Source organism: Camelus ferus, chromosome 20, assembly GCF_009834535.1.
Source record: "Camelus ferus isolate YT-003-E chromosome 20, BCGSAC_Cfer_1.0, whole genome shotgun sequence".
NCBI classification, from domain to species: domain Eukaryota; kingdom Metazoa; phylum Chordata; class Mammalia; order Artiodactyla; family Camelidae; genus Camelus; species Camelus ferus.
The window spans coordinates 21,068,094-21,091,618 of record NC_045715.1 but is presented as its reverse complement, the minus strand read 5'-3'; the positions used below and the strand labels follow the sequence as shown (position 1 = coordinate 21,091,618).

General features: G+C 54.7%; 2 protein-coding genes across 11 annotated transcripts in view; one reads left to right on the top strand and one right to left on the bottom strand.

The window, feature by feature from the left end:
• LOC102507588 (butyrophilin subfamily 1 member A1) overlaps positions 1–21,457 on the bottom strand; it is a 58,986-nt gene extending 37,529 nt beyond the window's left edge. For 6 of the 7 annotated variants that reach the window (XM_032462733.1, XM_032462732.1, XM_032462728.1 and 3 more), the window contains exon 1: positions 21,339–21,457. The gene's annotated coding sequence lies outside the window, so the exon portion shown is untranslated. The remainder of the gene's footprint in view (positions 1–21,338) is intronic. The other variant, XM_032462729.1, reaches the window with a different exon arrangement.
• On the top strand, positions 1,578–22,409 carry NOTCH4 (notch receptor 4). Of its 4 annotated transcripts, none has more exons than XM_032462723.1 (30): positions 1,578–1,820; positions 2,582–2,663; positions 2,835–3,127; positions 3,800–4,147; positions 4,231–4,353; positions 4,466–4,702; positions 4,819–4,974; positions 5,304–5,498; positions 6,975–7,088; positions 8,167–8,280; positions 8,370–8,492; positions 9,342–9,501; positions 10,134–10,279; positions 10,570–10,722; positions 10,940–11,057; positions 11,291–11,378; positions 11,738–11,891; positions 12,742–12,861; positions 14,834–14,896; positions 15,149–15,261; positions 16,086–16,609; positions 17,256–17,636; positions 17,737–17,912; positions 18,458–18,677; positions 18,860–18,941; positions 19,036–19,174; positions 19,668–19,963; positions 20,194–20,341; positions 20,848–20,945; positions 21,117–22,409. In XM_032462723.1, exons 1-30 carry the CDS (start codon positions 1,760–1,762, stop codon positions 21,807–21,809), a joined length of 5,718 nt encoding a protein of 1,905 aa, XP_032318614.1. In that variant the 5' UTR covers positions 1,578–1,759; the 3' UTR covers positions 21,810–22,409. The 4 variants fall into 4 exon arrangements, with proteins under 4 accessions (XP_032318614.1, XP_032318613.1, XP_032318612.1 ...); XM_032462722.1 differs by having other exon boundaries at positions 1,579–1,820; positions 3,072–3,127; positions 12,742–12,926; positions 14,644–14,896; XM_032462721.1 differs by having other exon boundaries at positions 1,579–1,820; positions 12,742–12,926; positions 14,644–14,896; positions 18,860–18,932.
• The last annotated feature ends 1,116 nt before the right edge of the window (positions 22,410–23,525 follow it).

The following is a 23,525-nucleotide window of genomic DNA, read 5'->3' as shown; positions in this document are numbered from 1 at the left end:
TTTTTATTTTATTAAAATAAAGGAGACTGAAAAGACAAATGCAATGCATGATCCTAGGTTGGATCCTGGACCAAGAAAAAAAGAGAATCGTTATAAAGGACATTATGGGGCAATTGGCAAATCTTGAATATGAACTGTAGGTCAGATAATAATTTTGTATCAGTCTAAGCTTCCTGATCTTGACGGTCGTACTGTGGTTATGTAAAAGAAGGCTCTTGTTCGTAAAAACTTCACATCGATGTGTTTACAAGGAAAGGGAGATACTGCGTGCAACTTGGTCTCAGATGGTTCAGAAAAGAATGCTACTGTGTATTTAGAGAAATAATGTGGTCAAATGACCACAAATAATGTGGTCAAATCAGTTGGTGAATCTGAGTGAAGAGTACCCTGGAATTATTTTTAGGATTCTTGCCTCTTTTCTGTGAGTTTTAAATTACTTCAAAATAAAAAGTTAATAATAATAAAAAGAATGGTGCTGGCAAAGTGTATTCATTGGCGGGGGACCAAGGCTCAGGACGCACCAGGCTGTGGCCGGGCGTGCCTCGATGCTGGGGCCGTGCACAGTCACTGATAACACCTCCAGCCACCCTGGACTCTCGGTTCTCTGTGCAACTAGAGGAACTGGGTGTGTGGCTGACCCCAAAGCTGTCCTGGGTTGACTCAAGAACGCTGGATGAGTCAGGGCCATGAATTCTCTTTTGTGATTTTTAATTCAATGACTGGCATTCCTTGCTTCCCAGGGACTTCTGTGGTGGATGGAGGGAGCCATGGGGGGAGGGGCACCTACCCAAATGCAGTGTTTGCTAGGGACAATACAGATTACAAAATTCAGTGTAGACCTATAAATAAAAATAGATTTTAAAAAAAAGTTTCTTCTGTGTAGCACAGAGAACTATGTTCAATAACTTGTAATAATCTTTAAAGAAAAAAATGAAAACGAATATATGTATGTATATGCATGACTGGGATACTGTGCTGTACACCAGAAATTACACATTGTAATTGACTGTACTCCAATAAAAAAAATCAAAGAAAAATTCAGTGTAAAAGACATTTATTTCTCATTGATGACAATCTTATACATTCCCTGCCAAAGAAGGCCAAGATTTCCCCCAAAACCAGCCCAGCGCCTTGCCCGTTCCCCCGAAAGGAGAAAACTAAGTCCCCAGTAAAGCCCAAGGTGAGACCCCAAAGTTCTCTGGGTTCCTTCTGCCAAGATTAGTGGTTCCAAGTCATAGAAAGGGGCAGACTCCCTGAAAAGCATCCGTCCTGACCTCATGAAAAAAGCCTCCTCTCCTAGGAAGAGGTACAGGAGATCTCCCATCACCTCCCACCTCTGTTTCCAGGCCCTGACCCTCCCCCGCCCCAGGGCCCTGCAGCCACCTTGCAGTCCCCCCTCTGGGAAGGAGAGGACACATCTACAGCAGAAGGCGGGGCTGCTCCCAGGGCCCCAGCAGCCCAGTGCTCCCCTTCTACCACACGCCCTCTGGCCGCGCTGTCCTACCCGCCCCACTTCCCCAGGGGTTGTCAGGGACAGAGGCCCCTCCCTCATCCCCCTCAATTTTCCTCCACTCCCCCCCATCACCAGGGTGTCCAGGACATTGTGTGACTCAGGAAACAGCTCAGACGTGAGGTTCACTACAGGCTGAGGAGGAGGAAGAAGGGGCCGTGGGAGCAGGGGAGGTGGTTGTGGCCTCAGTGGGGGCTCGGAGGGTCCCTGCAGAGGAGGCAGAGGGGATCTTGGGGCAGGGGCTCTGGGATGCAGCCCCCTTCACTGCTGCTGTTGCCGCTACTGCTGCTGTGTGTCATCAAGACCAGAGGTGAGGCACGGGGTGGGAGAGGTGAAGGGACCAAGACGGGACCTTAGGACGATTTCCCATGGGTTGGGGACAGACGGCCAAGCCCTGGATGGAGGAGTTTCTCATCTCCCAGATGGAATAGCCTGTAGGGAGACTCAACTCTGCCTCTGCAGCTATACAGCCCAAGGCTATAGGCCTCATGCCAGGGGTGGTGACCGTAGGGGGATGGGTGAGAGGGTGCCCACCCCCAGGGAGAACCCAGTTGGCCCTGCAGCTGGGGGACAGCAGGGTCTTGTGATCACATTTAGGAGGAAAAGAGGAAAGAGAGTAACCACCTGCTAGGGGAGCAGGAGATGGAGACATGGGAAGGTCAAGTCCCTTTCCTGGTCCAGCTGTCCCCACCCCTGATGGCTCAATGCTGGGCCCTTCCGGGAGGAAATCCCTTCAATGTTTCAGCCATTCACCTCCCAGGAGTCCCCTCAGCGCCCCCCCCCTCCAATCCCTGTTGCCTTGCTTCCGAGGGACGGATCCTGAAGCTGGACTTAGGAGGCCAGAGAATAAACAGGAAAGAGGGGGTGGAGATTCGTAACTGAGAGGCCTGGGATCTGGGGGGCTGGGGAGCAAGTGCCACGTGGAGACTAGAAACACAGATACAAAGGCAATGGTGGTTTAGAGCACGTGTGTGGGGGGCGGCTGTGGTCAGGTCCCTCCGGATTAATCAGAGGAGGAAAAGGGGAGCATAATGCTCCCTGCTCCCTTCTCATCCTCATCTCCATCCCTAGGGCTGCGGTGTGGGAGTTTCCCAGAACCCTGTGCTAACGGAGGCACCTGCTTGAGCCTATCTCAGGGGCAAGGGACCTGCCAGTGAGTGTACCTCGTGGGAATGGGAGACTGGAAAGGGCGAGGGAGAGCAGGGAGAAGTGAAAAGAAAGGAGAAGGGAGAAAGGGAGGTGGTTGAAGGGAAACAAATGAACAGGAGGGAGGAGAGAAGGCAGAGGGGCCAGGATGTGAGCTTTCCTCTCCTCCCCTGCCCAGGTGTGCCCCTGGCTTCCTGGGTGAGACGTGCCAGTTTCCCGACCCCTGCCAGGATGCCCAGCTCTGCCAGAATGGGGGCAGCTGCCGAGCCCTGCTTCCCACCCTTCCCAGCTCCCCCAGCCCTACCTCACCCTCCGCCCCCAGCTTCTTCTGCACCTGCCCCCCTGGCTTCACTGGTGAGAGGTGCCAGGCCCAGCTCAAGGACCCCTGTTCTTCCTTCTGTTCCAAAATGGGCAGCTGCCACATCCAGGCCTCAGGCCGCCCACAGTGCTCCTGCCTGCCAGGATGGACAGGTGAGCACTGGCGGGAGTAGGGAGGAACAGCCGGCAGGACAAGGGCTGGGCTATGGGGTGATGGGGTGGGAAGGATGGAACTAGGGACTGAGAGACTGGGAGCCCTTTGAGGACAGAGGTCTTGAGAATCAACAAGCCAGTTCTTGGGGGCGAGGATACAGCTCACTGGTAAAGCTCATGCTTAGCATGAGGTCCTGGGTTCAATCCCAGTATTTCCATTAAAAATAAATAAATAAACCTAATTACCTCCCCCACCTCCTGCCAAAAGAAAAAAAAAAAAAAAAAGATCAAGATGAGAAAGGCAAGCCAACTGCCCAAGGGCACATAACCGGTCATCCCACAGCGAGGGGCTCTGTCTCCTGCATGCAAAGCCTGCAGGTTTTCATCTCCCCACCAAGGTCACTACTGAAGGGACCCTGCGTCCCCAGTCCAGCAGGGCTCAGGTGCAGTACTCCTACCAACAGCTCCATGTACTGTTTTCAGTTTGGAAAAGGTAGCCACTCCAGATAGAACCCTCCCAAGGAATGGTAAAACTGAGGGTGAGGGAACAAGGCAGAGAGGGTATGGGAGGGAAGGGAAGTAAATATGGAAATTAGACACAGATAACCTGGAGGGAGAGCTGGGTCATCTCAGAGGAGCTGGAATTTGTGCCTCCTCTGTCCTTCACCTCAGGTGAGCAGTGCCAGCTTCGGGACTTCTGCTCAGCCAACCCCTGCATCAACGGAGGGGTGTGTCTGACCACCTACCCCCAGATTCAGTGCCGCTGCCCACCTGGTTTCGAGGGCCATGCCTGCGAACATGACATCAACGAGTGTTTCCTGGACCCAGGACCCTGCCCCAAGGGCACTTCCTGCCACAACACCCTGGGATCCTTCCAGTGTCTCTGCCCCACCGGGCGGGAGGGGCCACGCTGTAAGCTCCAGCCAGGACCCTGCCCCACCAGCGGCTGTCTCAATGGGGGCACCTGTCAGCTGGTTCCAGGGAGAGACTCCACCTTCCACCTCTGCCTGTGTCCCCCAGGTGCGTCCTCACAGGGCTCTTCTGGGCACCCAGGTGGTCTCCCGTGGGTCCCCCTTTCTCAGCTGATCACATGACCCTGACAGGTTTCACAGGCCCAAGCTGTGAGGTGAATCCAGATGACTGTGTGGGGCACCAGTGTCAGAACGGGGGCACTTGCCAGGATGGGCTGGCCACCTACACCTGCCTCTGCCCAGAGGACTGGACAGGTGAGTCACTGAAGCCAAGTCGATGGCACCAGTGGCCCAGACGGTCGTCCCTTGTTCTCCCCTCCCCACAGGGCCCCAGCTCCAGCACCTGTCCCCTTCCCGCCCCCTGCAGGCTGGGATTGCTCTGAAGATGTGGATGAATGTGAGGCTCAGGGTCCCCCTCTCTGTAAAAATGGAGGGACCTGCCAGAACTCAGCTGGCAGCTTTCACTGTGTGTGCGTCAGTGGCTGGGGAGGCACGGGCTGCGAGGAGAACCTGGACGACTGTGCTGCAGCCACCTGTGCCCCAGGATCCACCTGCATCGACCGTGTGGGCTCCTTCTCCTGCCTCTGCCCACCTGGCCGCACAGGTGTGGCGTGGGGGGCACAGGGAGGTGGGAGGTGGGGATGGCACTTGAGCAAAGCATGAGGAGGGCAGCTGGGGGCTTCAAGCAGCCTCTGAGAGCCTCTCCCACCTGCCCTCCAGGCCTCCTGTGCCACATGGAGGACATGTGTCTGAGCCGGCCGTGCCATGGGGAAGCCCAGTGCAGCACAAACCCCCTGACGGGCTCCACTCTCTGCCTGTGTCAGCCTGGCTACACCGGGCCCACCTGCCACCAGGACCTGGACGAGTGTCAGATGGGTGAGGCACCCCTCATCAGACCCACTCTGAGCCCCAGACAGGCTCTGCACTGAAGAGAGAAACAGGCAAATTGCTTTTCAAATTAAAAACATTAACATCTCCTCTTTCCTGAATTTGTCCAGATTTGGCATCTCTTCCCTACACAGTCTTTTCACCAACGCTCAGCCCTCCAGGCCCCAATGAGTCCTTCTCCTTCTTAAAGACACAAGCCCTTTCCCCAGTTGGGTCTCATCTGCCACAAACAGACCCCCCATAGTGTCCCTGCCAGTCTGGCCTCCTTGCCTTCCCGCCCCGACCCCTGTGGACCCCCGGTTCTTCTCTCCCCGCAGCCCAGCAAGGCCCTAGTCCCTGTGAACATGGCGGCTCCTGCTTCAACACGCCCGGCTCCTTTGAGTGCCTCTGTCCCCCTGGCTACACGGGATCCCGCTGTGAGGCTGATCACAATGAGTGCCTGTCCCAGCCCTGCCACCCGGGCAGCACCTGCCTGGACTTGCTCGCCACCTTCCACTGCCTCTGCCCACCAGGTACCAGCAGAATGGGGCCTCGGGTAGAGAAGACAGGGCACTAACCCACGGGGTGTGACCTCTCTGGAGCCTAGATAGCCTCAGGTCAGTTGGGGTCAGTTACCAAAGAATGTTTCTCCTCCTCTCCCCACCCCCAGGTGAAAACTCTGGAAACCGATGGCCCCTAAGAGAAGGGCGGCCACAGACGTAGTGAGGTTGTGCACTGCTCTACTCTTGGGGGAAGAGGACGTATTCACTTCAAAGTCATTAAGGGTGCACAGCCTGGTCCATTGGACCCAGAGGCCCATCAGGGGAAAGCAGAATAGCGGTTAACAGCTTTTCACGCTGCAGCCTCTGCTCATGCCAACCCAGAATGGTCCTTCTAATCACAGAAACTCTCCCCTGGAGAGATCAAGAGTAAACCCTTAAAACCCCAAGGGCTTGTGTGCTTGAATTTGGTACAACGGGAAAGAATGCTGCAAGGCTGCGCCTACGTACAAGTTAGTGTTAAGAGGGGAATTATCTCCCCAGGGAGACAGCAACAGAGCCAATATCAAGGAGCTGAATGAAACCAGAAAAATAACAGCTTACTCTATGCCAGGTATTGCCTGAGCCTCTTACACGCATTATCTAATCTTGACAATAACCCTATGAGGTCAACATCGTTACTATGCCCATTTTATAAATGAAGAAACCGATTTGTCCAAGGTTGCCCAGCTAGTAAGTGGCAGAGCCAGGATTCAAACCCAGGGCTTTGATAGTTTTAACCACTACACTATACAGCCTTTCCATGCTGACAGCATCCAACAAAAAATGCTGAGAAAACTACCCAGTAATCCGAGGGACAAGGTTGTAGATAACAAGGAGCTTCAGAGGCAGGCTCCCCAGGCAAGAAGAGGGAAGCAACTGAGGTCCAGAGGCTGGTCCAGCTTCAGTTCAGGGTGAGACAGTGGAGACCAGGATGAGGCCAAAGACACAGGACAAATATGGGAGCAACACAGCTTCCCAGATGCCCTTCAAATGCCTACCTTGGGGATCCCTGGTCTCCCTGGCACAGAGGCCTGTCCAGGTAGAACAAGAGGAGTGAGCCACCTCCAAGTAGATGCTCATTTGTCACACTGGCACCTCGAGAACCCCCCGAGGCTGATCAGCTACCCTCCCCCCCATCCCGAGTGAGCCCTGCCTTCTGTGCACAGAGGAATAGCCCCAAAAGACACTTCCCAGGAGCCCTCCCACAGGTCCCCGCAGGCGCCCTGCTCCCTGAGCTTTCACACTGGAGAGAGCAGAGCCACACACAGCAGAGCAGCGGAGCCTCGGGTTCACCTCTCCAGCCCCTATGCAGATGGCACCCTGGGAGGGGCTGCCTGATGGAGACACACAGCAAGTCAGGGACCAGGCTGGTTCTGGGACCCGGGCCTCCCGGGCAGAAGGGGTGAGCAGCCAGGGCAAGGCTGGCGTGGCTGAGCCTCACCCCTGACCGCACCTCTACACCCTCAGGCTTTGAAGGGCAGCTCTGTGAGGTGGAGACAGATGAGTGTGCCTCTGCCCCTTGCCTGAACCAGGCTGACTGCCACGACCTGCTCAGTGGCTTCCAGTGTGTCTGCCGGCCCGGTGAGTGCAGATTCCAGTCCAGCCCCCTCAGCCCCCTGGGCTCCTGAACCTCCACAGTTCAGACCTGACAATCGCCCGGGGCCTCCTGAAGCTCCCTCTAGCCTGGCCAAGGAGTCCCCCATTTCTCCAGCTTCTCCTCTGCTCTCCAAGCTCTCTTCCGTTACATCCCCCAAATCCTCCATTGCTTACTCGCCCACCTCATCTCTGTCCGGCCAGATCACCCAATGTCCCTCCTCTCCAGCCCTCCTTCAGAGTCCCCTGTATGCTCTCCCTGCCTGCCGGGGCTGCCGGGCTGGTCTGCCCTCCAGGGACGCAGGGAAATTTGCCCCAGGCCTGCCTTCTCCAGCTTCATGGAACACCCCTGTGTTCCCTGCTATGATAATAACTGAGGTTTGTTGAGTATTTACTCCAGGCCAGGCACATGGCCATGTACTTTTCAGGCATTGTCTCCTTGAATGCTTTCAATGGTATCATGAGGTAGGTTCTGTCATTATTCCTCTTTTACAGTGGAGCCCAGAGAGGTTGAGTAGCTTGCCCAAAGTCACACAGCCAGCAGGTGGTTGAGCTTCACCTTTTCTGCATCACCCTTCTGTCACCTCGACCTGCCCTAGGTGTCTTCTCTGGAAAGGTTTCCAGGTTCCTCTTTCCTGGCAAGGGGAAGGGCCAGGACTTGTATTTATGCTTTCGGTAAAATGTGTTTTCAACATTAGTACACATATCCAGTTATGCCTTATTTAAATGAAGAATAAAATTACCAAGTTATGCTCCATTATGTCCTGAAATCCACATCACTATTTGAGAAGCCCCCAAATTGGTCCCTTTATTACATGATACATTTAGACAAAACCCCAAACCAAACCATTTGAAACAAGAGTCTCTCCACTGCCATTTGTAGCGATGTTGTTTCTGTATTTGCCAAGAGAAGACTAACAGCAGTGTCAACTCTCAATTTCTTGTTTGAATCCATGAAATCATGCCTGTAAAGCTCAAACACTTGTAACAAACTCTCTAATACATCTACAGAAAAAAAAAAAAGACCTTTGCCACCTCTCCTCCCCCCGGCTTCCCGCCCCACCAGGATTCACCGGCCCGCGGTGTGAGGAGGACATAGACGAGTGCAGAAGCTCTCCCTGTGCCAACGGTGGGCAGTGCCGGGACCAGCCTGGATCCTTCCACTGCGAGTGTCTCCCAGGTAAACTGGGGCTCAAACACTGGAGGAGAGAGAGGGGCAGGGGCAGGGGCAGAGTCCGTGCAGCCCCTGGCCCTCCTGTTGTGCCACAGGCTTTGAAGGCCCGCGCTGTCAGGCGGAGGTGGACGAGTGTCTGAGCGGCCCATGCCCTGCTGGAGCCAGCTGCCTCGATCTCCCAGGAGCTTTCCTTTGCCTCTGCCCATCTGGCTTCACAGGTCAGCAGGGGAGGCACTGGAAAGAACCGGAGGGATAATGAAATCCACTGTGGGTGGAGCAGAGGTCATTGATGGGTGTTGGAGGACTGGGATGTGAGAACAGAATGAGAATGGGACCCCTTAAAGTTCTGCAGTGCAAAACCTGCACAACCATACAGGGGCTGAGGGCAAGTGTTACTGTAGGGCCCACACCGGGCCCAAAGTGAATGGCATGATTGGGGATCAGGAGTGGAGGATGGGATTCAAAGGCAAAACATTCATTTGCTTATTCAGCAAACATTTATTAAGTGCCTACTATGCACTTAATAGACACAGACACAAAGTTGAGTAAGAGATGCTGTCCCCAAGTGACCTTAAATCTACTGCAGAGAGACCAAGTCTCTCGTTGATTATGGCCCAGAGACGTGCTCTGAGAGAGGAATGCACAGGATCCTATGGGAACACAAAGGACGGGCTAACCCAGACTAGAGATGGGAAGCCTTCATGAACAGAGTCTGAAGGACTGAGTAGGAGTTTGTTGAGACAGAATGCAAGACAGCATGTTTTAGCTGCAGATGACGGCATGTGCAAAGGCACAGAAGGAAGAAAAGCGTACCTGACTCAAGGGACTGTAGGAGCCCAGAGCTTAGGGTACAGTGGGGCAAAGGTGAGAAATGCAGCAGTCGCAGGAAGGTCACGTCGTGTAGGGCCCCACGTGTCATTCTGAGGAAGTTAGTATCCCAAGGCAACAGGGAGCCACTGAAGGACAGGTCCTTGGGGAGGAAGCAAGTCATGCATAAGAAGTGGCCTTTGGCCCCATCAAAGACAGGGAGGGACTCTGTTTTCTCTCTGACCCATCTCCCCACCCAGGTCATCTCTGTGAAATTCCCCTGTGTGCCCCCGACCTGTGCCAGCCCAAGCAAACATGCCAGGATCAGGAGGACAAGGCCCCCTGTCTCTGCCCCAATGGAAGCCCTGGCTGTGCCCCTGCTGCAGACAACTGCACCTGCCACCATGGGCACTGCCAGAGGTAACATCTTCCGGGCCCTCCCCATTTACAGTCTCCTCTGGGTCCTCCTCAGATAGGGCAGGAGAAGACAGCCAGTGAGGTGCGAGCCTGTAGGAAATGGCCAACAGGGACTAGGAAGGAGATGGCAAAGTACTGGGGTCACAGACAATGGGAGGGTTCAGCTGGTGAGTGCTATCCAATGAGGGGAGAGTTCATAAATGATGAGGGAAACAGAGGACTGGGGCTGGGGCTTGTCAAAGCAGAAAGCAGAGTAGTATTAAATCCCAGGACCAATTCATTTCACCACTTCTTAGACAAATAGTTATTGAGCGTCTATGTGTGGACACTTTTCCAGGCACTGGAGAACAGTGCAGAACAAAAGAGATGCAGTATCTGCTCTCATAGTGCTTTGGTTCTAATGAGCAAAGACAGCCAATAAACAAGCTATGGACGGAATATAAAGAGAAATGTACTTGGAGAAAATGGGTAGAGCAGCTGGGGCAGAAGGGGGACAGTGCTGAGAGCAAAGCCACTGAGGAAAGGCCAGAGTCTCATGGCCAACAAAAGAAGAGGTCATAGGGGTCTGACCAATGGGGAGGGGAGAAGAGAAAAACATCAGAAGAGAAAACCCTTCCCTTCCTCTCTGTGACCAGATCCTCGTGTGTGTGTGATGTGGGTTGGACAGGACCGGAGTGTGACTCAGAGCTGGGGGGCTGCGTCTCCACGCCCTGTGCCCATGGAGGGACCTGCCACCCCCAGCCCTTTGGCTACAACTGCACCTGCCCCACAGGCTTCACAGGTGAGCTGCTCCCTAAACCACACATACCCTGGGATGACCACCCTCTAAATCAAGGGCAAGACCAGTGGAGGCCTGTGTCCAGGGGCTCTGGGTCTCAGTCACCACCAAGAACTGGGCACGGGCAGCAGGGGACATGGGTGATGTGTGGGAGGTGGTGACAAAAGAAGAGAGGTTGGGTGGGGGAGAAGAGTGGTGATAGGGATGAGGAGGGGAAGGAAAGAGAAAGGGAAGAGGAGGAAGAGAGGAGAAAAGGACAAGTCCCCTTCTCAGACCCTACCCACTTCCCTCAGGGCCCACGTGCAGCGAGGAGGTGACAGCTTGTCACTCAGGGCCCTGTCTCAATGGTGGTTCCTGCAGCCCCAGCCCTGGGGGCTACTCCTGCACCTGCCCTCCGAGCCACACTGGGCTCCGCTGCCAGATCAGCGTCGACCACTGTGCCTCTGGTGAGTGCCCACCGTGTCTGGGGCTGGGCCACAGGACAATGCAGAAATTGGTCAGGGTATGTTTGTGCCATAATTTTTAAAAACTTAACTGGATGCCGCAAGCCGGCGTTTGGGTGAGGAAGTGGCGGTGGGAGCGCTGTCCTGTGTGCAGTGTGACTGAGGTCACAGGCCAGGTTACAGGCAGGGAACCCAACCCCTCACAGCCTCCTCTCTCCAGCACCGTGCCTCAATGGGGGCACCTGTGTGAATAGGCCCGGCACCTCCTCCTGCCTCTGTGCCCCGGGCTTCCAGGGCCCACGCTGTGAGGGGAGGATCCGTCCCAGCTGCGCAGACAGGTGAGCAGGGCACAGAGACCCCTGGAGGAAGGGAGGGAGCCCTTCCCACCCTGCCTCTCCATCTCTTCCGGGGCTCCATGCTGCCTCTCCTCCTATACCCCACACCCTCTCACTCCGCCCTCCCTCCTGTTTTCCCCTCCCCCTCACCGAGGCCCTCCTGCCCCCCCAGAATCACACACTCCCTCCCCTTGTTTCCCAGACCCTCCTCCTACCACGCCTTCTTTCTTATCCAGCCCCTGTAGGAACTGGGCAACCTGCCAAGATGGCCCTCAGGGTCCCCACTGCCTCTGCCCCCCTGGCTACACAGGAGGTAGCTGCCAGGTGAGGGGCACTGAGCCAGGTGTGCTGAGGAGGGGGTGGCTAGAGAGCTCCAGGGAGAGGGTCTCAGGTATTAAAAGGTGGGCAGCAGGGAAGCTTAGGAGAGGTGTCCACATGAAAGGAGGTTTGGGAGTCTAGGAGTTGGGGTCTAACTTGAGATTTGTATGGAGTTGAAGGACTGAGAGGATTTCTGATCCCAGGGACTATTCTGGGATGTGAGTATCAGAGGAAACCAGAGAGGGTAACCTGGTCCCAGACCATCCAGGAAAGAGTTTTAGAGATAAGGGAGTTTGAGGAGCTGGCAGAGGACCATCTCCGAACCTGATGCTCTTTCCTGCCTCATGCTCCCTCCTGACCCTCAGACGCTGATGGACTTATGTGCCCAGAAGCCCTGCCCACACAATTCCCACTGCATCCAGACTGGGCCCTCCTTCCAGTGCCTGTGCCTCCAGGGATGGACTGGGCCTCTCTGCAACCTTCCGCTGTCCTCCTGCCAGAGGGCTGCTCTGAGCCAAGGTACCAACCCAAGGACCGACTAGGGAGCAGATGGAGAGAAAAGGGTGTCCTCCTCTACCTCATCCCTAAGGACATCCACACACAACATTCAGCCAAACAACCAAGAGTCCAAGTAACACAGACCAACCAGTCACGGTGCCACAGCTCAACACCCAGGACAGCCTAGCACAACTCAGCTCCTAGCACCACATTCAACACAACTCAAGCAACATCAACCAGCCCAGTCGACGAGACTCCTATTTAACACAACCACCTGGGACAGAAAGTGTGGAACAACTCAACATTGCCATTATCACCATAACTCAACTGCAGTGAACCACATTTAACCCAACTATGCTCAACATACTTCACCATGCCCTGCTCACTTGGATGTTATGCCAACCCCTGGTACAAGAATACCACCCCCGCCTTGATCAAATAAATTTTGATATGAGAAGAACTCAGGAGACTATTGTGGGGTCCGGGGATGGTCAGTGGGAATCACTGGGAGAGAATATGCGAGGATGCAAAACCCAGGGGACAGACAGGCCATTAGTTAAGTCACATGCCCCCACCTTAAAAATAAAATTTAACAGTTAGAGAAAAAGGGCAGTTGAGATTTCTTTAAAGCCAAGAATACAGCTGCTTATAATGCTCTGATAAGCCAAAGAAGAGGTATTCCTCTCCATCTGACAAAACAGGCAGGAGGGGGAACTTGGTATTTTAACCTCTTCAGCGTCAGGAGTTACTGACTCCTCAGGCTTCCAGGAATGTTAGTGGCCCCCACTCTCCTCTCTGCTCAGCGTCTGGGGCCCCTGAGCATCTTCCACCCCATTTAGCTTTATCAGTCCCCGTTTGTCTCTCTTCCCAGGCACAGAAATCTCTTCCCTGTGCCAGAATGGAGGCATCTGCATTGACAACGGCCCCTCCTACTTCTGCCACTGTCCCCCCGGATTCCAAGGCAGTACCTGCCAGGACAGGGTGAACCCATGTGAGTCCAGGCCCTGCCAGCACGGGGCCACCTGCGTGGCCCAACCCAATGGTTATCTCTGCCAGGTGAGAGGGTCTAGAGGAGCTGCGGGAGACAAAGGTGGGCTGGCTGTGGGAAATGGCAGTCGTGGGTCAGAATGGAGGATGGGGCATTTTCCTTTCACTTCCCCCACACATCCCATCAACCACCGAGTCGTGCTGCTTACCTCCTAGTACTTCTCAGCTCTGTCCTTGCACCCGCACCCTCATCGCCCTGCCTTTGTCCAGGCCTTCACTGCCTTCCACCCAGATCTCAGCCTCCTAACTATCGTCCAGCCTCACACTTGTCCTCCTAAATGTTCAGCCTCTGCGCCACTACCAGGGAGCTTCGTTGAAAATATTAAGCTGACCTGTCGCTCCCCTACTTAAAACCCTTCAGTGGCTGCCCACCTCTTTGACAATGAAGTCCAAAGCCCTGTGTGACCCAGCCCCGCCTGCCTCTCCGGCCTCATCTCTCCCCACCCCCGCCCTCCTCCCTTACTCCTGCAACACAAAACTGCTGCTGGCTTCCCCCCACCCCAAACTGGCTCTTTGATGGCATTCCTCACCCCTCTCCCAATGGATGGTGCCCCAGAAGCGTCTGCCTCAGGAAAATGTCCCGAACTTCTCTCCAGACTGGGTTACGGCCCCTCCTTGGTGGTTTGAGTCACCGAGCAGGAGAGGGAGGCAAAGCTGGGGTTCAAGTCCAAGCAACCTGATCCTTGTACTCAGAACCACGACTTTGGCTAGAAGGCATGAGGCAGGTCCACCAACTGCCCTTTTTCTCTAACTGTTAAATTTTATTTTTTACCTTATTCTTATGAGCATTTTCAAACTGACACAAAAGCAGTGTGCTGATTAGCAGTGAACCCTCATACACCTAATACTCAGCTCTGCTTCCCTGCCCATGAAACTCCTTCTTCCCAAAGTTTCCAAGACACCCCCCTTGCCTGCTTCTTCCAGCCCTCTGGCAGCTCCTCAGATTCTCTATGAATCCCTTTTTCTCCATCATATTTCTGAAGCCCTGTTGGGACTCCATTCTCACATACCCTCCTTCCCCCTGCAAGAACTCTGCACGTGGTACAGCCCTCATCAATGGCCCTCTCTCACTAGCAGAAAGATCTGAAACAACTGGAAAACGGTTAAGGCATCAGCTATGGGGTCCTTGACTTGGCCTACCACCTACTGCTGTGTGGTTTGCCCAAGTCAAGGAATTAGTTTCCTTTTTCTGTAAAGTGAGAATCAAATGAGATGGCCCATGTAGAGGGTTGTTGGGAAGGTTTGTGAGGTTATATACACAAAGCATGCAATAAATTCTAGCTGCCTCTCTCCTCTGGTTGACTGAGGACTTCATGAAAGCAGGGATGTGTTCTAATTTTCTTTGTATTCCTAGTGCCTAAAACGGTGCCTGGCACAAAGTAGGCATTCGATGAAGGTTTATAAATTAATTAATAAAGCATGACAGAGCCCGGTGGGTGTGTGGTTGAGGGAGGAAGGTTTGACCAAAAACGGAACTATATTTACTGGCAATGTAGCATAGAGATTGTTTGTGGCTGGGAAGGGATTACGTTTCATATTATTGAACAACTGTGTATCATGTGGAGTTGAGATAAAGGGTTAAGCTACCATGGCTGTGATGGATGCTGAGCTGAGTGATGGTTTGAGCTGGAGGCGGGGAGCTAGGCAGACTGTCTTGAGCTAGTCCCCTACGGTGCCAGGATGGGCTCATTTACTGGTTCCCTGTCTGACCCTCTTTGCCTGCAAGTGTGCACCAGGTTACAGTGGACAGAACTGCTCAAAGGAGCCCGACGCTTGTCAATCCCAGCCCTGTCACAACCATGGGACCTGCACCCCCAAACCTGGAGGCTTCCACTGTGCCTGCCCTCCAGGCTTTGTGGGGCTGCGCTGTGAGGGGGACGTGGATGAGTGTCTGGACCGGCCCTGTCACCCCACAGGCACTGCAGCCTGCCACTCTCTGGCCAATGCCTTCTACTGCCAGTGTCTGCCCGGACACACAGGTAAGGCCTGGGACGAGGGGTGTAGGCATCTCTGTGCACAGCTGAACTGACCATGGAAACCCAGACAATCCCCACCCACGAGGCAGCCTAGTCATCTGGTCTATCCCCCTGCCTCCATGCCCCCCCCCCAGAGAATATGCCCCATGATCCCTTTGTCTGTGCAGCCAGTGCTGGGCTGACTCCCAGGAATGCGCTAGGAAGGAGGCAGCCAGTGAAGTAGAGAGTTATGTTTAATCCCACCCCCGCCCCCAGGCCAGTTGTGTGAACAGGAGATAGACCCCTGCCAGAGCCAGCCCTGCTCCCACGGAGGGTCTTGTGAGACCACACCAGGACCACCCCCAGGATTCACCTGCCACTGCCCCCAGGTGAGTGACCACAGAGCTGCTTTCTCTGTCGCCCCGATGCTGACGCAAGGTGAGAATGTCTGAGCCAGAACCTGGCGGAGCACCGGAGTGGGAATTATTGAAGAAAACTGTCTCATGTTCACAGTGGTAAGTGGCTCTCAGAAGCAGTAGTGGGGAAAGGCAGAATCCAGTGGGAGCATGAATGGAATTATCAGAAGTATGGGCATTGCCTAAGGGAAGGTTCCCCCAGGTCAAGCTGGATGACCTTGGATAAATTCTTTTAACTCTGTGTATTTGTTTATTGACCTCAGATGCACCAAACTGGGTTAATCTTAAAAACTTGGTTCTTGATACACTAACGTACAAACTAACACTGGTTTCTGCACAGCCTTCTTTTACTTTATTATACTTACAAGATAATATCCCTGAAAAATAAAAAATTTTTAAAAAGATAACACCCATGAACCAAACCAAGGAATTACAATATTAACAATAACTTTCATATACTTATGTCCTCCTCTATCCAGAAGAGAAAGTATACAATCCTATCTCCAAGGATTAAGATAATATAGTGCTAGTTCAATTACTATCACTCTATTAACAGTCTTCCAGGACTTGCATGGTGAGTCACCCATGTAGTTGTGTAGAGCTGTGGTCCATCCTTCTCCCCCACTATGTAGTATGCCACTGTGGGGGGGGGGGGGGATCTGTAAAATGAACTTAATATTCTGAGGCCCCTTCCAGATGAGAATCTAGGATCCTCTGAGTTATCTTAACCCAGGAATTTGCTTGAGAGGAAGTGGGAAGAATACAAGGTCCTTCACCAATATCTCTCCTCTCCACAGGGTTTTGAAGGCCCCACCTGTAGCCAAAGAGCCCCCTCCTGCGGCCTTCATCACTGCCACCACGGTGGCCTCTGTCTGCCCTCCCCCAAGTCTGGATTCCCGCCCCGCTGTGCCTGCTTCAGTGGTTATGGGGGCCCTGACTGCCTGACCCCACCCGCTCCTCAAGGCTGCGGCCCTCCTTCTCCATGCCTACACAATGGCAGCTGCTCAGAGACGCCTGGGCTGGGGGCCCCAGGCTTTCGATGCTCCTGCCCTCCCAGCTCTCCAGGGCCCCGGTGTCAGAGGCCCGGAGCAAAGGGATGTGAGGGTAGAGGTGGAGATGGGGCCTGTGACGCTGGCTGCAGTGGCCCAGGAGGAAACTGGGATGGGGGGGACTGCTCCCTGGGGGTCCCAGACCCCTGGAAGGGCTGCCCCTCCCATTCTCGGTGCTGGCTTCTCTTCCGGGATGGGCAGTGCCACCCACAGTGTGACTCTGAAGAGTGTTTGTTTGATGGCTACGACTGTGAGACTCCTCCAGCCTGCACGTGAGCCTGAAGCCCTGCCTTGGGCTGGGGGGGGGGGGGGAGGTGGCAGGGAGGCAGGAGGAAGGACACAGAGGTCTCTGAGTTACAGGGTGACCACAGCCTCAAGCCCCAGGGAGAGTCTACCCTAATACCCATTGCTAAGTAGGGGTATAAGATGCTGGACTCTAACCCGAGGGAATGGGGGCAGCATAAATATTTAATGTGGGGACCAGGAAAGAGGGCGCTGCCTCTGTCTGGGCTCCTCTCTGAGGGATGTGGGAGCTCTGATCTCAAGCTCTCTCTTTAAGCCCTGTTGCTGTGGAGGATCTCCCCTAGCAACCAGCACCCCTAAGGGAAAAGGGCTCCCCTTCAGGGAGACAGGAGAGCTTGGGAGGGTCCCAAGGGAGGGAGATTAGCTGCAGAGTGTTTTCTGGGAACGGTCCTGGGGGACCTATGGGGACCTAGGGGATGGTCCTAGGAAACAAGGGTGTCAGCAGATATTAGGGTATCTGGACTACCTACCATCCAGGGACTAAGCCCACTGCCCCAGAGCTGCCCCCACTTAACAACCAGAGCCCTAGAGGCCGTGGAATATCAGGAATCCTCTCTGGGATGAGGGAGTCAGGTTTCCTTGGGGGTCCTGAGTCCCTGTCTCCTCACCCCACAGACCAGCCTACGACCAGTACTGCCACGATCACTTCCACAACGGACACTGCGAGAAGGGCTGCAACACTGCAGAATGTGGCTGGGATGGGGGTGACTGCAGGCCCAGAGACGGGGATGCAGAGTGGGGGCCCTCCCTGGCCCTGCTGGTGGTGCTGAACCCCTCAACCCTGGACCAGCAGCTGCGTGCCCTGGCCCGGGTGCTGTCCCTGACTCTGAGGGTAGGGCTCTGGGTGAGAAAGGATAGTGACGGCAGGGATATGGTGTACCCCTATCCTGGGGCCCAGGCCGAAGAGGAGTTAGGAGGAACCCCAGACCCCTCTCACCAGAGAGCAGCCCCTCAAACACAGCCTGTAGGCAAGGAGACAGACTCCCTCAGCACTGGGTAAGAAGCTGGGGGCAGCGGGCAGACATTAGTTTTTTTACCCATGGAGGGAAGGGAGCCAGGGACCAACACAGGGGCCTCTGAGGTGCCTTCCCCACAGGTTCGTGGTGGTGATGGGTGTGGATCTGTCCCACTGTGGCCCGGACCACCCTGCATCCCGCTGTCCCTGGGACCCTGGGCTCCTGCTCCGCTTCCTTGCTGCGATGGCCGCAGTGGGGGCCCTGGAACCCCTACTGCCAGGACCCCTGCTGGCTGCCCACCCTCGTGCAGACACCGGTAGGTGACCCCCTATCATTTCCCCTCACTTTGCTCCCGGGCTAGCTTTCATGCCAACAACCAGCAATGGAGATCAAATGAAACAGAATCGCTGGGACCCCAAGTGTTCTTTATGGAGACTTACCCTTGTTAACCTCCTTCTCTAACTAGATCTCCTCATGGCCCATTTGCTCTGCAGTCTCCTTCCTTATTTCCCCAAGTACTTTAGCCTAACCTCTATCGTACACCTCCCACAAACCTTGGGTTCCGGTCTGTCCTCTCTACGAGACCAAGAGTATCCAATCATCCCCACGTCAAACAGTTGGTAATACATGAAAGAATAATAACTCTTAATAGCACTATGTGCCAGCCTCGGTCTAAGCATTTTACAGTATTAACTCATTTAATCCTCCCAACAACCCCATGAGGGAAGTACTCTTACTATTCCCATTTTACAGTTGAGGAAACTGTGGCAAAAAGAGGTGACTGCACTTGCCCAAAGTCTCACAGGAGTACCCAGCCCCACCAGGAATGGCCTCTTTTCCTGACTGTGTCTCTTCCACCAGTGCCCCCCGCCAACCAGCTTCCCTGGCCTGTACTGTGCTCACCGGTGGCCGGGGTGCTTCTCCTGGCTCTCGGGGCCCTGCTTGTCCTCCAGCTCATCCGCCGGCGGCGCCGAGAGCATGGGGCCCTCTGGCTGCCCCCTGGGTTCACTCGAAGGCCTCGGACTCAGCCAGTTCCCCGCCGACGCCGGCCCCCTCTGGGCGAGGACAGCATCGGCCTCAAGTGAGAGTGAGGAAGAACCGGGACTCAGGGTGGGGGCTCTTTCCCATGGAGGTATTTATGATCAGAAGCAATGAGAGATGCTATTGCAGAAGCTGAAGACAAGAAAGGTGAGGGAGGAGGAAGGCTGCTGGAAATCTTAGAGACCCTGAAGGTTCTCTACCCACCCACCCTCTTCCTTCCAGGGCACTGAAACCAGAGGGAGAAGTTGATGAAGATGGAGTTGTGATGTGCTCAGGCCCCGAGGAAGGAGAGGAGGTGGGCCAGGTGAAGGCACTGGGGCAGGAATGGTCCCAAGGTGATGGAAGGGTTGAAGAGAAAAGTCAGCGCCACTTCACTGATCCTTGCTCTGATCCCCAAGGCTGAAGAAATGGCCTCACCTTCCAAGTGCCAGCTCTGGCCTCTAAGTGGTGACTGTCAGGAGCTCCCCCAGGCAGCCATGCTGACTCCTCCCCAGGAATCTGAACTGGACGTCCCTGACGTGGACACCCGTGGACCTGGTATGTATGCAACTCAGACCAAGAAAATGAAAACTCCCTCTGACCGTTTTAGAATCAGAAAACCCTTTGCTATCAGAACTGGAGAAACTAATGTTAGAGTTAGTGTTTTAGAGCAGTCATTCTCAGACAGAAGAATCGGCATCACCAGGGAAATTGTTAGAAATACAAATTCTCAGGCTCCACTCCACAGCTACTGATTCAGAAATTCAAAATACTGACAAGCCCTGCAGGTGAGTCTGATCCAGGACTCAAGTTTGAGAACCATTGCCTTAGGGTGAGAGTACTATGGCCTGTTGCTTCCTTTTACAAATCAGGAAACCGAAGTCCAGAGAAAAGGAAAGTCATTTGATTAAAGCCACACAAAATTGTGAGCCCAAGCTGGGCTTCCCAACACCTCAGGCTGTGATTTTCCCTGAGCCTCCGTGTTCTCCCCTCCCCCAGTTATGTCCTTTTGATTGATTTGTCTCCCATTCCTCATGTCTCTTACACACAGATGGGGTGACACCCCTGATGTCAGCAGTCTGCTGTGGGGGAGTGGAGTCCAGGACCTATCAGGGGACATGGCTGGGAAGCCCTGAGCCCTGGGAACCTCTGCTGGGTGGAGGGGCCTGTCCCCAGGTTCACACCTTGGGCACTGGGGAGACTCCCCTGCACCTAGCTGCCCGATTCTCCCGACCAACCGCTGCCCGCCGCCTCCTTGAGGCAGGAGCCAACCCCAACCAGCCTGACCGGGCAGGGCGCACCCCTCTTCACACCGCTGTGGCTGCTGATGCCCGGGAGGTTTGCCAGGTCAGTCAGTGCACAATGGAGTCGCTAAAGGAAACGGGGCAAACTTGCAACTAAAGTCAGGCAAAAGCATCCTCAAGGGTTTGGCAGAGGAAGGTGATGTGAGATTGGGGACTGAAAGGGAAACAAGAACAGATGGTTGAATACGGACTGGGGGGTGGTTAACAGTGTGATAAACCTTAGCTAGAAGTCCAGATATACCAAGGATCACTGGCCCTCTCTGGCTCCCCTAGCTCTTACTCCGCAGCAGACAGACCTTAGTGGATGCACGGACAGAGGATGGGACCACAGCCCTGATGCTGGCTGCCAGGCTGGCTGTTGAGGACCTGGTTGAAGAACTGATTGCAGCCAAAGCAGATGTGGGGGCCAAAGATAAATGGGGTATGGATCTGGGGAAGCTGATGTTGTGCTATAAAGAAGTTGAGCAAATGGGGCGTAAGATGCCAAGGAGGGGGGCAGCAGAGGGACCAGCTGGAGGCTGGGGCATTCCCTCCCACTCTGCTGTGAGGGTGGTAAACCTGCGGTGCGGTGGCAGTACACAGAACGTGAGTCTTCCTCACCATCCTCAAAAACACACACACTGCTCTAGTCCACTGGGAACTAGGATGCGGGAAATGTCTGAGAAGGGGGAAGGGTCTCGTGGGAGGGAGGTGGTCTGCCGGTCCCACCGACCCCAGAACAATGCCCCATTGTCCCTCCCGCGCGCCGGTGACGTCACCAGGGGCAACGCTTCCTGCAGGCCGGCGGTCACCCGGGCAACGCTTCCGCTTTTGAGGTACCCGGCAGGCCGAATAGCCCTTCCCCCAAGACCAGAATCCGTGGGAAACAGGAACCCAGGCGACTGGCCCCCAGCCTCCGGGTTAACAACCTCCCACGTCGTCCCCTAGGAAAAACCGCGCTGCACTGGGCCGCCGCCGTGAACAACGCCAGGGCCGCCCGCTCCCTTCTCCAGGCCGGAGCCGATAAAGACGCACAGGATGGCAGGGTTAGACCGGGTAGAGGGCTCCCCGCAATAAAACGGGCCAGGAGAAGTGAAACGCGCGGGAACTCCGCAAAACCTGAAGGGGGAGGGGCCAGCGGTCGAGCAGGAGGAGGGCCAGCCCTGTGGGGCGTGGCCTTCCCTGACCTCGCCCCCTGGTTGTTTCCTCCCTCGCAGGAGCAGACGCCGCTGTTCCTGGCGGCCCGGGAAGGGGCAGTGGAGGTAGCCCAGCTGCTGCTGGAGCTGGGGGCGGCCCGAGGGCTGCGGGACCAGGCCGGGCTAGCGCCCGGGGACATCGCCCGCCAGCGAAACCACTGGGATCTGCTGACGTTGCTGGAAGGGGCGGGACCACTGGAGGCGCGTCACAAAGCCACGCCGGGCCGCGAGGTCGGCGCTTACCAGAGCGCGAGAACTCCGTCGGGAAGCGTGCCCCCGCGCGGGGGCGGGGCTCTGCCGCGCTGCCGGACGCTGTCGGCCGGAGCCTGTCCGCAAGCTCGGACTTTGTCCGTAGACTTGGCCGCGCGTGGGGGCGGGGCCTATTCGCATAGCCGGAGCCTATCGAAAGGAGCAGCAGGAGGCGGCCCGCCCCTCCGCGGCCGTAGGTTTTCTACAGGCATGCGCGGGCCTCGACCCAACCCTGCAATAGAGCGAGGAAGATCCGGGGTCGCGGCCGGGAGCGGGGGTGTGGCCTCAGCTGATGACTGGCCCTGCAATTGGGTGGCCCTAGGAGCCTGCGGCCCCGCCTCCAACACTCCAATCCCGCCTCCCTGCCTTACTCCGTCCCCGGAGCGGGGATCCCCTCAAGTTGCCTGGTGTTCCCCAGCCCACCAGATAGTACCCTTAAATGCGGGAGGTGAGGGTCAGAAATAAAAGGCTACATGGCAGGGAGGGATTCTAAAAGTGAGTACTCATTAAATGACAGGCAGTCTGGAAGGTCTCCAGATTTTAAGATCCTTGAGCCCCAAACTTGAGGGATTATGAGTGTAGTGTCCCTCCCAAAGTGAGTGTATGCCACATCGTCTTACACGTGGAGAAACTGCAGCCCTGGAAAAGGAGTTTAGGGTGCTGGGATGAAGCAGGCCCATCCTCTCTCCCAGAAAATAAGGGTGAGAGGTTACAGGAGGATGGAGTGGAATGGGAGAAGTACCCCTGAACTGGAACCAAAACTGCAAACAGGATGTAAGATGTCCTTTCCTATATATGGTTCCCAGGGAGAGCCCCATCGCCTGTAACCCCGACCACTCACAAAGGGCTGACAAATATTTATTGAGCACCTACTGTGTGCCAGACACTGTGCAGGTGCTGAAGGGAGGGCCAAGGGTCACTCCAGCTGATGACTCCTTGCATTCTCTCCACCTTCCCCCACCCCCAAACAAACCACTGCAGGCATGAAGTGCCACTCTTATAGCCACCACTCTATTTAAGAACCCCACATGTGTCAACCCATAATAAAGCTGACTTGAAGTGTTACCTTTTTTTGGAGGGGTTGGGAAGTGGAAAAAATATGGGATTAACTGCACAGTGTTTTCAGAATTTTGTGCCCTAGGTTCAACATTTGGATGGAAGCTTTGAGCATAGTGTTAAGAGCAAGAATAAGTAGACTTGGGGGTCCTGTGTTAATTTAGGGTATCAAAAGGTGAAAGTCTCTAGTAGCTCAGGGAGAAACGACTCACACACTAAACCAGGCCTACCCTTTGTTCCTCTTGCAAGGGCATTTAGTTATAGCCACTTAGGAGATTCCTGAGATCTCAAGTAGAGGGAGATGGAGAAAGCATCTCCAACTTTATCCTCCATTCAGCAACTTGGTTATACCTCTTTCATAGCAATGGACCTGAGACATGGAGGCATGAAGTATTTTGAAAGCTAATAACTACCATTGCTGGAGCATTCACTATGTGCCAAATGCTTAATATCACACTTAATCCTTACATCAACACTATAAAAAATAATTTTATAAGACCTCCCTTTTACTCTCAGAAACTGAGGCAGAGGTTTCACTTGCCCCAAATTGCAAAGCATTAAGTGGCAGAACCTGATCTCTCTATCATATTTTACGTTCAAAGTCACTGAGCTAACATGACAGCCATTTAGAGGTCCAAAATGTCTCTGTCCTCTTCCCACCTTGGTGCCAGCCAGCCTGACCAACGTGGATCAAAGACCAAGCCAGGTTGTGGTCCTCTCTCTTTTCCATTTCATAACTAGAGGAAAGCTTCCCCTGCCCCTTGTCTCTTACATTTGGTGCATATCTTGTCCCCTGAATAGACTGTAAGCACCTATAAGGCAGTTATTACTATTCAACACAGTTATTAGACACAGTGCTAGGGGTGTATGTATACATGTTTCAGGCCCTGGCATCCCTGGATCTAAGTCCTGCTTCCCACCAGAACCATGCCTCTCCCAGTCCCAGTAAGTCTGAGGGAAGCTGAGAAGCAGGGGGAGGGTCCTTCTTGGGGAAGGTACCTGGGGCAAGGGGGTGAGGGGGGTTTCTGAGGAGTGAAACCACTTCCTTTGTAGCTAGTTCCTGTGTTGACAGAACTGAAGGGTAGGAGGGGGGTGGAAGGAACAGAGCCGGGGGTTGGGGGACTA

Excerpts from the sequence above, each read along its gene's own strand:
- NOTCH4 (XM_032462720.1), top strand. The coding sequence starts at position 1,760 with ATGCAGCCCCCTTCACTGCTGCTGTTGCCGCTACTGCTGCTGTGTGTC. Across the intron at positions 3,128-3,799 it reads CTGCCTGCCAGGATGGACAG|GTGAGCAGTGCCAGCTTCGG; the intron begins GTGAGCACTGGC and ends CCTTCACCTCAG. Across the intron at positions 11,058-11,290 it reads CGTCCCAGCTGCGCAGACAG|CCCCTGTAGGAACTGGGCAA; the intron begins GTGAGCAGGGCA and ends TTTCTTATCCAG.